This window comes from Etheostoma cragini, chromosome 19, assembly GCF_013103735.1.
Source record: "Etheostoma cragini isolate CJK2018 chromosome 19, CSU_Ecrag_1.0, whole genome shotgun sequence".
In the NCBI taxonomy this organism is placed as follows: Eukaryota; Metazoa; Chordata; class Actinopteri; order Perciformes; family Percidae; genus Etheostoma; species Etheostoma cragini.
Window position 1 is genome coordinate 7871407 of NC_048425.1, and position 14142 is coordinate 7885548.

General features: G+C 40.0%; 2 protein-coding genes and 1 long non-coding RNA gene across 5 annotated transcripts in view; 2 read left to right on the top strand and 1 right to left on the bottom strand.

The window, feature by feature from the left end:
• The window catches only part of LOC117934905, a 16210-nt gene extending 15384 nt beyond the window's left edge, over positions 1–826 (bottom strand). Inside the window, exon 1 of the long non-coding RNA XR_004654606.1 lies at positions 774–826. This is a non-coding gene — a long non-coding RNA (uncharacterized LOC117934905). The remainder of the gene's footprint in view (positions 1–773) is intronic.
• The window catches only part of rwdd (RWD domain containing 4), a 4288-nt gene extending 2073 nt beyond the window's left edge, over positions 1–2215 (top strand). The window contains exons 5-8 of one of the 2 annotated variants that reach the window (XM_034856898.1): positions 88–187; positions 1079–1128; positions 1263–1265; positions 1352–2215. In XM_034856898.1, the coding sequence (XP_034712789.1) occupies positions 88–187; positions 1079–1128; positions 1263–1265; positions 1352–1390 (192 nt within the window). In that variant the 3' untranslated portion in view covers positions 1391–2215. Of the gene's footprint in view, positions 1–87; positions 188–1078; positions 1266–1351 lie in introns of both variants that reach the window. The other variant, XR_004654577.1, reaches the window with a different exon arrangement.
• Positions 2216–3088: 873 nt separating this feature from the next.
• Positions 3089–14142, top strand: part of LOC117934738 — a 28758-nt gene continuing 17704 nt past the window's right edge. For both annotated transcript variants that reach the window (XM_034856676.1, XM_034856677.1), the window contains exons 1-13: positions 3089–3220; positions 3511–3570; positions 4600–4719; positions 5371–5695; positions 6813–7012; positions 7117–7532; positions 8946–9100; positions 10707–10921; positions 11797–11930; positions 12022–12132; positions 13315–13473; positions 13579–13702; positions 13772–13975. In XM_034856676.1, the coding sequence (XP_034712567.1) occupies positions 3173–3220; positions 3511–3570; positions 4600–4719; positions 5371–5695; positions 6813–7012; positions 7117–7532; positions 8946–9100; positions 10707–10921; positions 11797–11930; positions 12022–12132; positions 13315–13473; positions 13579–13702; positions 13772–13975 (2271 nt within the window). In that variant the 5' untranslated portion in view covers positions 3089–3172. The remainder of the gene's footprint in view (positions 3221–3510; positions 3571–4599; positions 4720–5370; positions 5696–6812; positions 7013–7116; positions 7533–8945; positions 9101–10706; positions 10922–11796; positions 11931–12021; positions 12133–13314; positions 13474–13578; positions 13703–13771; positions 13976–14142) is intronic.

A 14142-nucleotide genomic window follows, 5' to 3' on the forward strand; every position in this document is an offset into this window, starting at 1 on the left:
CCCCCCCTAGATTAGGTGAGAAGAGCCTTGTTGTAATTAGAGTCATCAGATATGAACAAAATAACGGATTATGTGTTGTTGTTGCAGACATCCAGCAGTGAAGGGATCACCAGCTCAACAGCCAAGAAGAAGGAGAAGAAGGAGCAGCTGACTAAATCTCAGAAGAGGAGGATTGTCAACAAAACAGGTGCATTAGTCAGACTTTCCACAGGAAGATAGTCTTTGGTCATTTCTTATTCTTAAAAACCTTCCGATCAAAATCTGGTCCTTTTCGCTAGTGAACTCTACTGTGTTATGTCGCCTCAGCTTGCTAGTGTTGCAGCTCTGCTCTCTCCTCAACACTGAGTGTTTGAATGTGAAAGATTATTTGGTGACAGTGATTGAATCTGTCCTGACACTCAAGTTGGCAAAATACTTTGCTAAGCTCCGAATTATCATCAGGAAAGAGCAGTGAAGGAACATCCAGGCGGCAGTTTCCAGCGGTGTCGCACTATTCCACTGATCAGCACGTAGGCCTTTAAATAGGGACCCTGCGCTGTAGCCTGGCGTGCACCTCTCAAAAAAATGTAATTACATGTCGCGCCGACGCAGGTTGATCATTTCCTCACTCATTTCCTGGTTCTCCTTCTCCATACCAACATGAAATCAAGGACAGGGTTAACTTTTCCTGCTACAGATATCCAACCGTGGTCAGAAAGCCTAGGAGATACCGTTACTCCCACTATGTCGCTGGAGCCGGTACTTGCTCACTTCCCCGGCCAGAAAATCCGGACGCACACACACACATTTCGGCCCTGCTATTCTCTTGAAGAGATCGACGCACACATCAAATATATAAGTGTATTAGATAGAATAAACTTCAGGCCAGTTACGTAGACTACAGCAGTTAACGCAAATGTAGACAATGCAGGATTAATTGAAATGCAGTCATGCAGTGCATCATTTTATAAAAATCTCCTGAAAGCCTGGCATTTTTGATAGCTGTGAACCATTTGATCTCCATAATAATTTAGAGTCAGTAGCTTTTGTGTTTTAATCAATAGACAGCAGTGCATATCTTAACGTGTTCTTCTTTCAGATCACAAAGGGGAACTGCCAAGAGGTTGGAACTGGGTTGATGTCATCAAAGTAGGTGCATTTTATCTTCTGGCCACAAGGTGGTGCACTTATTCAGCTTTAAACCTGCAGGGACATTGATCATGAACCTGTCCATATTTGTTTTTTTTCCTCCCCTCTATTGTCACTCCTGCTTGACGGTCCAGCATGTGAGTAAAAAACCATTTAAGTAAAATCTTTGAAGTCCTTCACACAATGCCAGGTCTTATTGTTTTCCTTTGTTTTCGTGTTGCAGTTAAGTAAAACAGGAGGAAAAGATGACGATTTGGCCTGAGCGCAGTGATCTGGTGCTGCTTTGCACAACAAAGTGCATTGAAGTATGAACTCACCTGTAGTAGCCTGTTGATGCTGCTAATGCTGCTGTCCAGATACAGTCACATCCTCCATCTTTAACATTTACTCAACATGGCTGCTTTCAGACTGAGAACCAAAGCAGGCTGGGAATAGTGGACCTCAGGACACACACACACACACACACACACACACACACACACACACACACACACACACACACACACACACACACACACACACACACACACACACACACACACACACACACACACACTTCCAGCTAAAGTCAGACTTTGAGCTGTTAACTATTTGAAGCCCTTGCTGTGTTTTTATGTGTTTGTGTGCAATCAGGTGAAGAGGAACACATCAACTTTTGCTCCTACATTCTGCTCAGTCATCCATCAGCGTGGAGTGTGCTTGAGATACTTGCTGTCACTGCCATGTTTTCAGTCTGTGATTAGGCCCAGCCGCCCGGCACTGGAGCTACAAATGTTGGATAGTGGTTCTAAATGGATGTGTCAAAGTGTACATTTTTGAAAACCCAAAATGTCACCAGACTGTTTTTTTTCCTCTATAAATTGATTTCTTTTTAATAAATAATCCACATTTGGTCTACTGCTTGTCTAAAAATATAATTTACCATTGAGTTGAATTGTGTGAGTTTTAAGAGTAAAAGAAGTGAATTACCCCAAGAAGTCGGTTTAAATTGTGAAGTGTTAAGTAACAAAATTGTGCCAGAGTTACAAAGGAAGTGAAGGGATGTTTGCCTTCAAAATAAAACCAAATCTGATAATTGCTGTTCCTACCAATGAAATTCTTTATTAGGAATAATCCCTTGAGATGTTACATCTCGTTTTTGAGGGGGTCCTTAAATCATGAGGTCATATTTCTGGTAGTTTGAGAGTTTAAAGATCAGCAAAGTCTTAGTTTATCAAAAAAAGCTTCCTCTGACATGACTTAGAAGTCTTAATATATTATAATTAATAAACACTCACTACAAAGTCCTTGCACACTAGAACAAAATCTCTTGACTGGGAAAAGAACAACTGCACAGGTTCATTACTTCTCTAATGAGGTCAAATGTATACAGACAAACAGCACTGGAACTATACACTGCACATTAGAAGAGCCTGGAGCAGATTTATGAGTCTTTACAAAAAAAGGTCAGAAGAATAACACATTAAAGTGTGTACAGGTGATTGACTAAATTTGTTAAATTCTTAATAGTTTGCGGCGTAACAAGTACAATTTAAACCGTATGTGAATAAATAAAATGGGTTTTCGGTCACTTTTACAGACAGGTCAGAAATGTGTTAACCCAATCCTGGCTACAGACCAGATTTACCCAGTAGCTGAACATAACTGGTGAAAGACACCAAGTGGAAAAGATCATATCATGTCACTACAGCACAAACATGTATTTTCATGAGTTTTATACAACAGCATATCTGTGTTGACCAAAAACTAAATGTTTACTTATTTAATTCTGCCACATTCTCAATGGGAAAGCTCAATGTCAACCTTAACACTCGACTGGGATCTGGAATAAATGAGCATTTTTCATTTGGAATGAGCAGATATGATTGCAATATATGCATGCTATAATATTAAACTGATATATTTGAGGGGGGGGAAATGTCCGCTGAAAAAAAAAATATCTAAATATAAATACATATATTTTAACATATTGCGGGCGGAAGTTAGGCCTTTCATTCCTTCCTACTTGACACATGGCCGTGTCATATCGGTCGGAAGGGACGGAATGTGGACCTATAACAGGGACGGGCTTTTTCCCAAAAAGAAGAAGAAAGTAAGTGTTTTACGCCACATTAAATAGTACACAACAGGCTACATTATAAAAACGTCTCTAGTGAGCCATATGGCTAAAATATTAAATAAAAAAACAATAGGCCTACTGGCAAAAATTGACAATTGTTGACACGCGTATAGATATTATCCGTTTTGTTAGGATATCATACACATATTTTGTATGTATATTTTTTAGGATGAAGGCCTACTTTGTATAGACTAATTGCAGTATTTCCTAAAGCTAAATTTCGGTCTCTATAGTGATTTACATTTACATTTCCTGTGTTGCAGAAGGACAGAGAGGCTGTAACACTTCCATCTATAAACACTGGCCCAACTGCACTATGTCAGGTAAACTGAAGTTATGGGTGTATTATGTCAATAGATATGTATGCAGGGCTTCACATGAACTCTTATGCTCAACAGCTAGCTTACTGTGGTTAGTAGTTTTCCAAAACTATAGTCACCCAGCAATTCACTTGCCGCTATGTTGTGGGTAATTACGTATTAATTGAAAAGAGATGACTATGATGTGCTTCTATTAACTTAAGAAAACACATTTACAACCCTTAAAAATGTAAATGAGCACGTTAACACCCAAATCAAGAACAACACTGCAGTTCTCAAATATTTAGCCCTGATGTGTGTATGGGGGGGGGGCCTTTCAAAAAAATAAGTTACTAAGTCCATAAATTCACCAATAGGCTACTTCCAACATTACAAAAAGACAAGAAGACAAACCTGCAATAATGGAGATACAAATATAGATAATATTTTATCAGACATACTGTATAATTATTAATTCTACGTGTAGGCTTATTGCGTTTTTGACTGTATTATATAATTGCATGTCAAAATTCAGCAAAGTTGATGACGTTATCAGGGTTTGGCTTTATAACAGAAAGCCTGCATTACAGACTGGGGTCAGAGAGATGTGGGGCATTTCCTAGGGAGATGGTCTAAAAGATGCCATCAAATTGCATCATGGGAAATGTAGGATCCAGTGTTTTTGGAGCTTGACCAATGGTGAGACTTAAAGTGAGGAGATGTCGACCTCTGCTGCTTTGATTTTAACCATTTACAAAAGACACGTCTCTCGCAAATCCACAAACTTTATAGAAGTTCAATACCAAATCACCGGAGTGCCATTTTAATTTAAATAGGCATAGTACCACCTTAAGTGAATAGATGAAACAGTACCTATTCTTCTTAATGCTCTTTTTTTCTTTTTTCTTTTTTAGAAGGCAAACAGGAATTGGCATGAGACCAAACTAAAGCCAAATCAGCTCAGAGTAAGTGTCTCAGGCCACCACGGGAACACTCAATGTTTTATGTTTTGGTTCATTATTTATGGCTAATGCAGTCCCAATGTTTTTACAGCAGAGTAATCCTGTCTGTCTCCACTATCAGCTACAGCTGCTGCAAACAGGCAGACCCCCAAATGGTCCACATTTAGAGAACAGTATAACTGGCATTCTGCACAAAGCCCACTTTTTCAAGGTAGGACATTTATTTAGTTATTTATCATTTCATGTCAATGAATGTATCTATTTCTTATCTAATTGGTCGTATCTTTTCTGTTTCCTGTTTTATTGTGATAGTCTTGTTTTCTGTGCCGTCTTGTTTAGTTTTACTTCCTGCCTTAGTTATCCCGCCCTCCTGAGTGTCTGTTGTCTTTCACCTGTTTCCCAGCCCTTGTGTCACCTTCCTCTTGTTTCCTCGTTACCCTCTGTATTTAGTCTTGATGTCCCTTTGTCTGTTGTCAGATCATTGTTTTATTGTTATGGTGTATGGTATGGTATTCTGTGTCGTCTACCCTGTTGTTGGTATTCCAGTTATTGCGGATTTTGGATTCTGCCAGTTCCCGTATTTTGGACTTCTTGTTTTGTTTTTGCTTGCTGGATTTTGGGACTCCTTGTTTGTGTGATTTCTGCTATCTATTAAATCCTCAACTCACATGTTCTTCTGCCAGCCTGCCTGCTCTCTGCGTTTGGGTCCTCTAATCACCTCCATCACAACATGTTTCTTTTAAATTAAATAAAAAAGACATGAAGCTGTAAGCCTGAGGCAGTTCCTTTGTCATCTTTCTTTTAATCAATTTTTTTCTCTTTCTCTCAACTCAATCATTCAGACATTTTGTGTTTTGAACAGGTTAAGGCTACCAAGGCATTACTAGACCTACATGAATATGGGAAAACAATTCAGGACTCAACAAAGTTACCGAGGAGCGTGGAGGCACTCAGTCGAGAAGAAGAAGGAGAAGGAAAGGATAAGGACAGAGACAGAGAGACGGACAGTGGGACTTATGTGTCTGTTAGGTCAAACAAAGATGATGTGGACGAAGGAAGTGACGAGAAACTTCCAGTAACAAACATGTTGTGTGATACAACGACCAGTGAGGTTCAGAGAAAGGAGGAGCCTCCATTTCTTGTCGAAGAGAAAAGATTCATGGTCTACATATGTGGTGGATACAAAGGTAAGAATGATCACATGTGGAACCTATTATTTTTTTAATGCCGGGCAGGTGTTTAGAATGACTCCAAACCATTGTTATAACTCAGTCTTTATTAGTTTGACATTGGAGAGTGTTGAAGAAGATTAGTATCACTCTCATGTCTGTAAGTTGATATGAAGCTGCAGCCAGCAGACAGTTAGCTTAGCATAAACGCAAGACAAGACTGGCAACAGCTAGCCTGGTTATGTCCAGCAGTATTAACATCTGCATATCAAAACCTCTATAGCTCACTCTGTCTGGAATATAACCTGTCACCCATATGAAAACGTAAACTCACAAAACAAGTCTCAGCAACTGAAAAACTGTGAAACTAGGCGGTGCAATATGAATCAAGATTCTGTATTTGATTGATTTTGTACTGTACAGTACTGTATTGCCTATGTTTCGCCTCAAATGTTTTTCCAGAAACACATGTTTTAGTGTGGCTCTAATCTGAGAAAGTTTGTGATTTGGCTGCCATTTCTTTCCTGTGCTGATTGGTTGGAGGTCATTTCCATTGCAGCGGGAGACATTTTGGTCTGCACGGTTGATACAGCCCCTTTAAATTGAAAATCAAAAGAGAGGTTCCAGACTAGTATGTATTTGCAAATTAGTCTAGTACCAGGCTAGTGAACCCACTGCTTTTCAGCCTGGAGTAAAGTTACATTTTAGGGTACTGATATTTCAGGTGCTGTTTTACTGTTCGCTGCCCCCAAGTTACCAAATAAAACCAATTGATGATGCTTTACGAGATAGGTTAAAATGTTTCTACAACTAAAATCAAATGTCAGTACACCCTAAAGAAGGCCGCTTTGTACTGATACATGTGGGTTGCTACCCAGTTCTATTTTTAATCGAAGATTTCAATATGAAATAGCCATTCAAATAAAGGCAATTTTATTTCACAAGGAGAGTGCCTTAGGCCTTCTTTAGGCCAGTTAATATTTGTCGTTTTTTTTTACATATGACTTTCAGTTCCATCACCACATAATCTTGCCACATAATCATGTCTTTCTCTGTTTTATAAAGCCAAAACAGTCCCAATTGACAAAGAGTAAAAGGAAGATGTAACTTTTGTGTGCATATGTGTTTTATTCAGACACAGTTGCAGAGAGAAGTGCGCTCATGGAGAACGTTTATCCCAGACTGTATCTGTACTGTAAGCAGAGAGGCTACGACTTCAGCATGGTTGACCTCCGCTTGGGGGTTGGATCACCTGTTGCTGAACGCCACAACACTGTAGAGCTGCACGTGGAGAATCTCCAGAGATGTCAGAAAACCCCGGGTCCAAACTTTATAGTGAGATATCAGCATGTTGTAATATGTAACAGTAAAAGTGCAGAGACAGTATCTTGGAAATTTAGATGATGAATTCATTTATATCTCTCCGTTCTGTTGGTCAGTTGTTTGTAGGACAGAAGAATGAGGTCCAGAGCCTTCCCTCCACAATCACCAGAGAGGCTTTTGAGGCCATAGTGAGAGAGGTGAAGAAAGACCGACAGCAGACGTCCAAGAACAAACAAGTGAAGAACTTTTCTGCTTCGGGCTCCCAGTCCAGCATCACCACAGACAGCCGCTCTGGCAGTTTTGTCCAGGATTCCATTTACGGGAATTATCAGATTTTTGGAGAACGGGCTAAAGTCTCAGGACTGCTGAGCCAGTGCTCCTACAGCTCATTTTCAGGAAAAGAGGAGGCCAGATTCAGCCCTGTGGGTGCAAGGAGCCCGGGGGATTTGGACAAAGACCTTACATTACTCCAGATGTGCTACAGGCTAGACAGAAATTGCCTTCCGCCTGTTTACCGCTTACTTCCCATCAGGTGAAAACAATCTGCTGGTCGCAGTTTATGGTGTAGTAGATCTAGCCATGACATGCTCTACCTCATAATTAAAGATTGTAACGTCAGTCGGTCGGTATGTCTAGACTGAAATATCTCAACAACTATTGTGGCGCTTACCCACTTCTAGTACCAGCTCCACTCGGCTCGACTTGGCTCAGCTCGGCCGTGGTGCCCCACCCTCATTTTTTCCATTGCAGATGCGCAATGCGAGTTTGTCTGGTCATCGTAGCAACGCCGCAGGAAACTGCTGTGACCTGACACGACATATACACACAGAACGTCAAAAGTGTGTTGTTTTTGATTGTCGGCGTGTGGCTGTTGCACAGCCAGAAGACACATTTAGTTCCAAAAGAAGCTGAAAGCAGCATAAAACCCTTCTGGATAAGCTATTTAAACACAGCGGGTTTGTTCAGAACACCCCCGTCTGTCGCTAGCAAAGATGACGCAGTGATTAGTGATGAATCTCACGGAGGTGATACTACAAAAAATACCTGTTTGCAGGTAGCAGGGACTTTTTTTCATAATTGTAAACCAAAGAAGGCGAGTAGAGTCGAGAGGGGTCGAGCAGGTACCATGTAGTAGAAAAACGGCATTAGATCTATTACCCCAGAGAATGAATCCTAATGACTGTGGCAATTATCAGACCTTTCCTCTACTATCATCATTAGGGTTGAATTTTTGGTTGTGTGTGAAATATCACAGCAACCGTTTGATTGATAGGTATGGAATGTTGCAGAGATATTTACTCTCCCCAAAGTATATCTCCCAATGACTTTTCCTTATAACCTATCATATTTTTCAAAGATGGATTGGTACAAAATGAGTGACAGACATTCATGGTTCCCAGACGATATATACTATTGGCTTAAATTATCCTCAGATTTTTAATTACATTTTGAATAAAATTTAATAATCATGTTCCCCACACAATGAATTGTAAAAAAAATGTTATCATCAGATCAAAATTGTAATAAGACCAATACTTTAGTTAAGATTAATGTTGCCAACAACTACTTATGGAATTGTTGGGTCTCTGTAAATTATAAAGTGTGTTCTAGACCTACTCTATCTTTAAAGTGTCCTGAGATAACTCCTGTTATGATTTGACACAGTAAATAAAATTGAATTGAATGACAAAAAAAAGATCCTTGAACCTACCTAATGAACAATAGCATTGTCATTGTGAGTATATAAGCATGCTAATTTTAACATGCATTTTAACTCAAGTAACCAGAGCAAATTCCAAAACATCCCAGCCCTAATTGTTCTTGTGTAGAGGAAAGGCTCATGTGTATCAGCCCTTCTATCATCCGGTAACAAATCAATAGGGTTCAACATCTAGAAAACATAGATGTAACAACCTATTCATGATCTCATTCATGACATTCACAGCTCTCTCCATTCTGACATGTTGAGCATGGACATGGAGCGCAGGAAGCAGGCCATGAAGGACTGGAGCGCTACCTGCTGCCGACTGTGGGCGATTCTACAACGTAGCTCGGTCGAGGCAGTGGGGCAAGAGGAGGCATCACAGTTACTCAGAACAGGTACGGTTGAAATACACATAGTGTTTGTTTTCAACAACAGTGGTTGGAGAAATATTTAGATTCTTAGCTTAAGCACTTATACATCACTGTATAAATACTCTGTTACAAGTAAAAGTCCTGCATTAAAAATGTTACTTAAAGTTACCATATGTAACTTTAGTTTGTGTTGATTCTAGCTACTTTCGGACAAAGTGGTAAAGTTTTTACCACACCTGCTGTCCTAATAGTCTTTTCTTTATGGTGCTTTATTACCCACTCACTGTATCACTGAGTAAGTGTTACCTGGCTGGATACACTTACACAGGCTTTTCCAATGTTACAAAGAAATCTGTGACCCGTCAGAATGTTTTACTGTAGCGCTGTCTATATCTGCCGCAAATCATTCTTTGAGTTTGCAGGAAAAATCTGACAAAAGCACTTATAAAAACTCCATAGAAATAGAGTTCTTCTCACCGTTAGTCTTGTTTGCTGTTACAGGTTAATTATGATCATCAGATTGAAAATTACACAGTTTCAGAAACACTAAAAAGTTACATATAGTCACTTTAAAGCTATAGTGTGTAGTTTCTGTCTCCCCCGTGAGGAATTCTACGTAATGAAATAATGAGGCGCGTCCACATGATACAAGCCTTCCGTGATCGCACACCGCCCGTCCCACCCTCCTCCACACAGTTACTAGTAGCCAGGGAGGACATGGAGGATTAAATAAACATGACTGACTCTTTAGAAGAGGTTATTATCTTTACTTGAGTTTCATTGTGTGAAAGTCACCGGACACCACAATCTTCTGAACACAGCCATACTGAGAAATACAGAGAGAGATGTGGGGAACTGAAAGTCCTAATTAGCTTTATAGCAACTCATTTGGCAATGGCTTGAATGTAACTTTCATTAATATCAAAAAGTTATGTACTTTAAGTAAAAGTAATTATCATCAGGAAAATGTACTTAAAGGACTAAAAATGTAAAAGTACTCAATGCAGAAAAATCCTCACATTTTAGAAACTGGAAATGATCAAAACAGTTCTGTCAATCAACTTTAATCATGTAATCATTTTAGCTTGACTTGTACTGTATCTTGGTGGGTATTTTAACTGATAAGGAAACATGATATTTGACAAACTGCGTGTTTTTGTATGCAAAAAATCTTTTGTAAGTAACAGAATGAATGTAGTGGAGGAAAACGTACCATATTTCTCTCTGAAATGCAGTTGAGAAGAAGTAGAAAGTGGCATGAAAAGACTTAAGTAAAGTACAAGTACCTCACATTTGTACGTGAATACATGTACTTAGTTACATTCCACCACTGAGGATGGAAGTGTCTCCTTAATGTTTCTGACTAAAGAAATCATTCCGCTGTGCTGATGGATTCATTCAGGAAGTAATGCAATGAAACACAGTATGGTCGTATTATAGTTTATAGCTTTCAAAAGCTGAACAGTTGCTATGGTTTATTAACCGTGACAAGAACGTATTTCTCAAAGTACATGCTAACTTCCACATTTCATTCCACAAATGTCTAACTTGAAACTTTTCAACATCAAGTTAATGACTGATGGCCCAGACAACAGATGTCACCATGATCTTTCCCTTGTTTTACGTGTAGTTCTTGACTGGGAGGTAGAGACGGCTCTGCAGTCTGTAGATGATGCTCCGCCAGAGGAGCACTGCCACTGCTATAAGAGGCTTATCCCAGACCTTTACAACAACCTGAAGAATAAACATGCTGCTCAGTACATAGACTTCCAGGAGGGACAGGCTCTACTCGATCCAGTCCTCAGCACAGCTCACCAGCAATTCATGGACCGTCTCCATGGAAAGGTATTTTCACTGTCACTGGCTAACAGTCTAAATCCACGACATTCCACTTCTGGGATTGCTCTGTTGCCGACAGATATTCTGCTGGAATACATTCAGTTAGGCCGGATATCCTTTATCTTGGGCTTTCTTTATGTTAGCATTTTAAACTTGGATTTGTGAGGATCATGGTTTCCCTTTTCTCAGATCTCTGCAAGGTAAATCAAACAGCTAGCTAGACTATCTGTCCAATCTGAGTTTTATGTTGCATGACTAAAACAATCCTTGACACATTTGACACATGTTCCACCAAAACAAGTACCTTCCCGAGGCTATTTTGCAGAGTCATCGTTCCTCCATACAGCACTTAGCACCGTCCAAGACGATTGTGATTGGTTTTTAAAAATTCCAATAAATCATAGTACATTTTTCTCCCATCCCAGAATTCTGTGTGGACTGGCCAGACCTTCCTCCGCCATGTGTGGAGGTATAGGTCTGGCAATGCAAGACAACTGGCTTCAACTGAAATCCCATTTAGTTGTACTTTTTTGAATTTAAAGCTGGTTTGGGATCAATCAGAAGTACTCCTTTACTCTGTTAGCTTCTGAAAAGGTGTGTTGGTCTACATGTCTGACAGGTCACAAAGGCAAAGAGACAAAAACTTTTCTCTGTTAACTGTGGCTTGCAGTCCTTGGACAGTCTGTGTTTAATCACAAGCAGTGTTGAAGAATTAAGATTCCTAGAAATGTTAGCAGTGTTTTCCCTGGGTGGATGTCTCTTTGGCTTGTTGAGCAGACCAGAGTGCAACACAAGACATGTCTTTGTAGATTTTGTTCTCTTTTCTTTCAGTTCCGCCCCTTAAGTATGTTTTTATTCATTTCTATGTCTACGTCATCAAGCTGCGCCACACCAACATTTATGAGCGTAATGTGGGATGGGGACAGAAAGGCCTGAAAAACAATCGCTCACACCAGCTGTACATCGAGCGCATCTCCTCCCACTTTCAAAGGACTGTTATCAACTCCCTCAATAAGTACAGCATACACACATATTGGAAACATTTTATGAACTAATGGCTATCTCTGTGTTATAAGCATTACAGCTATGTTCTTTCACTTTTTCAGAGTAATGAAGGCCACCAAAACTCAAGGCCCCTTTGACACAGTGAGGAGAGAAGCTGTCAGAGTGGAGATACAGGACGACATACAGCGTCACATATACTATGGACTCCATCTGTGAGTGGCTCATTGTTTTTCTTGTCCATTACCAATCACAAAAGCTGAAAATACACCACACTCTGGTGTGCTCACAATCCCCTGTTGTATCCACACTGCCTCATCTAGGCTGAAAAGATGGCTTTACTTTCACATAAAAATTGTTCCCAGTGCAGCTTGAAGTTGCAAATATCTCATTCAAAGCCTTTGTGTGTAGAATTGTTCAGTGATTATATTGGATTTACAATTATTCTGCAATAAGTTTTAGTTTGTAGTGAAATGAAATAACGCTGGTGACCATTTTCTTTGTTTTGCTTTCAACCCAGTTATCCTTGTGTCCCCTGGTTGAATCTGTGTAGAAGGGCTTTTTTCATATTATCGCCTCTAGTTGCCAAAATCAGAAAGAAATTCAAATCCCTCACATGTTTAAAATATGTTTAACTTGAATTTAATTGGGCTGTTTTAAAGGTCCTGAAAACCTTTATTTCTCAGTCAGATATCACTGTGAGTAGTGGGATCCACACAACACAAAACCATCTGCTAGTTAGAAGAATAACTGTGTGTTGTTTTCATTGCTTCCCTCTCTGGTTTAAAGTGGATGAGGTTTAGTTGGGAACATTTGATGTCACATATTTCCGTGTAGTAATCAAACATGTGACTGTTGCCTAATTCCTTATGAATATTTAATGTTAGAGTGAAGTAAATTACATTTAAACCCAACAAACGTTAATGGCCTGATCACATCACCACATTTTTTATAATACATGAAGACTAATATCTGACCTTCATTGCAGTCTGCGGTGTCCTGTCAACAGCTTCACAGAACTATCTTTTATAATAGTGGTCTATGTGGAAACTGGCAGCAAGACGGAGAGGCGTTGCTGTATCATCACTCTTGATACCTCAGTTAGCACTGTCAAGCCGGTTGCTCTTGGTCAGTGGTGTGAATTTAAAGCCCTTTCAATTGAAATGACTTGATTTTACCTACATTCTTTAAGTGCTGGTGTGACTGAGATTTTACTACCTATGGTGATGAAAGAAAAGGTACAGAGCAACCACAGAGTAATCTATAAGTATCTAACTGGGCTACTCAGACTATTTAAAGAGTGCAACTTATTAATAACGTATAAGTATTCTTAATTGTATTTCCACACATGCTAAAGATCCAGTTTAACCTCAGTGAGATTTACCTCCATCCATCAGGGGGAAAAGCTGTACTTTGAGGCGGGCTTTCCTAGCTGATGTGAAGAAGGCAGTGGAGCATTCAAAAACTAGACCCATTCTACTACTGGGACCACCAGGCTGGGGAAAGAGCACCACCATGGCTGCAGTAGCACAGCTAGCACCCTCTTGGCTAACGGGGTGAGATGATTTAGAGAAGAGAATCATGTGTTAGCATTAACATTTTCTGGTTTGTGGTGGATCGTTGATTGAACCATTCGATTTTTTTATGTCCCATTGAGTCAGAACTGTGAAGATATTGGTGCACTACATTGGCTTCACTGGAGAGAGTAGGAATATTCGACTGGTCCTGCAGAGTGTTTGTTTCCAGCTGGCTGAAGCCTACTGTGCCCACACACAGCTGTCAGAGGTACTGGACCATCTCTACTAAAGACACATTCACTTTTAAAGAGATACCAAGGTTTATTTGTTCCTCCAGGGCCTTCATCAGCTGATCAATGAGTTCCACTCTCTTTTGGGCCTAGTGGGAACAGAGAGGCCCCTCATGGTCCTGCTGGACGGGTTAGATGAGCTGTCTGAGGAACATGGTGCAGACCTTTCCTGGATCTCAACTCCTCTACCTCCCAATGTCTACCTCATTCTCTCTGCAACCACTGACTCCCACTGTACTCACACCCTGCAGGTCAATATGGGTCTACTGAAGTAGAGAACACTGTAAATTGTACCTTAAATTTGAGGTTAATAAAGCAAATACATTAAAACGTCATAAATATTTGTGGTTTAAGAAGGAGTTATGGGCTAGAAAAATTTCCTCTAGCCAGGACAGAGTTGGGGGATGATCACACCAAG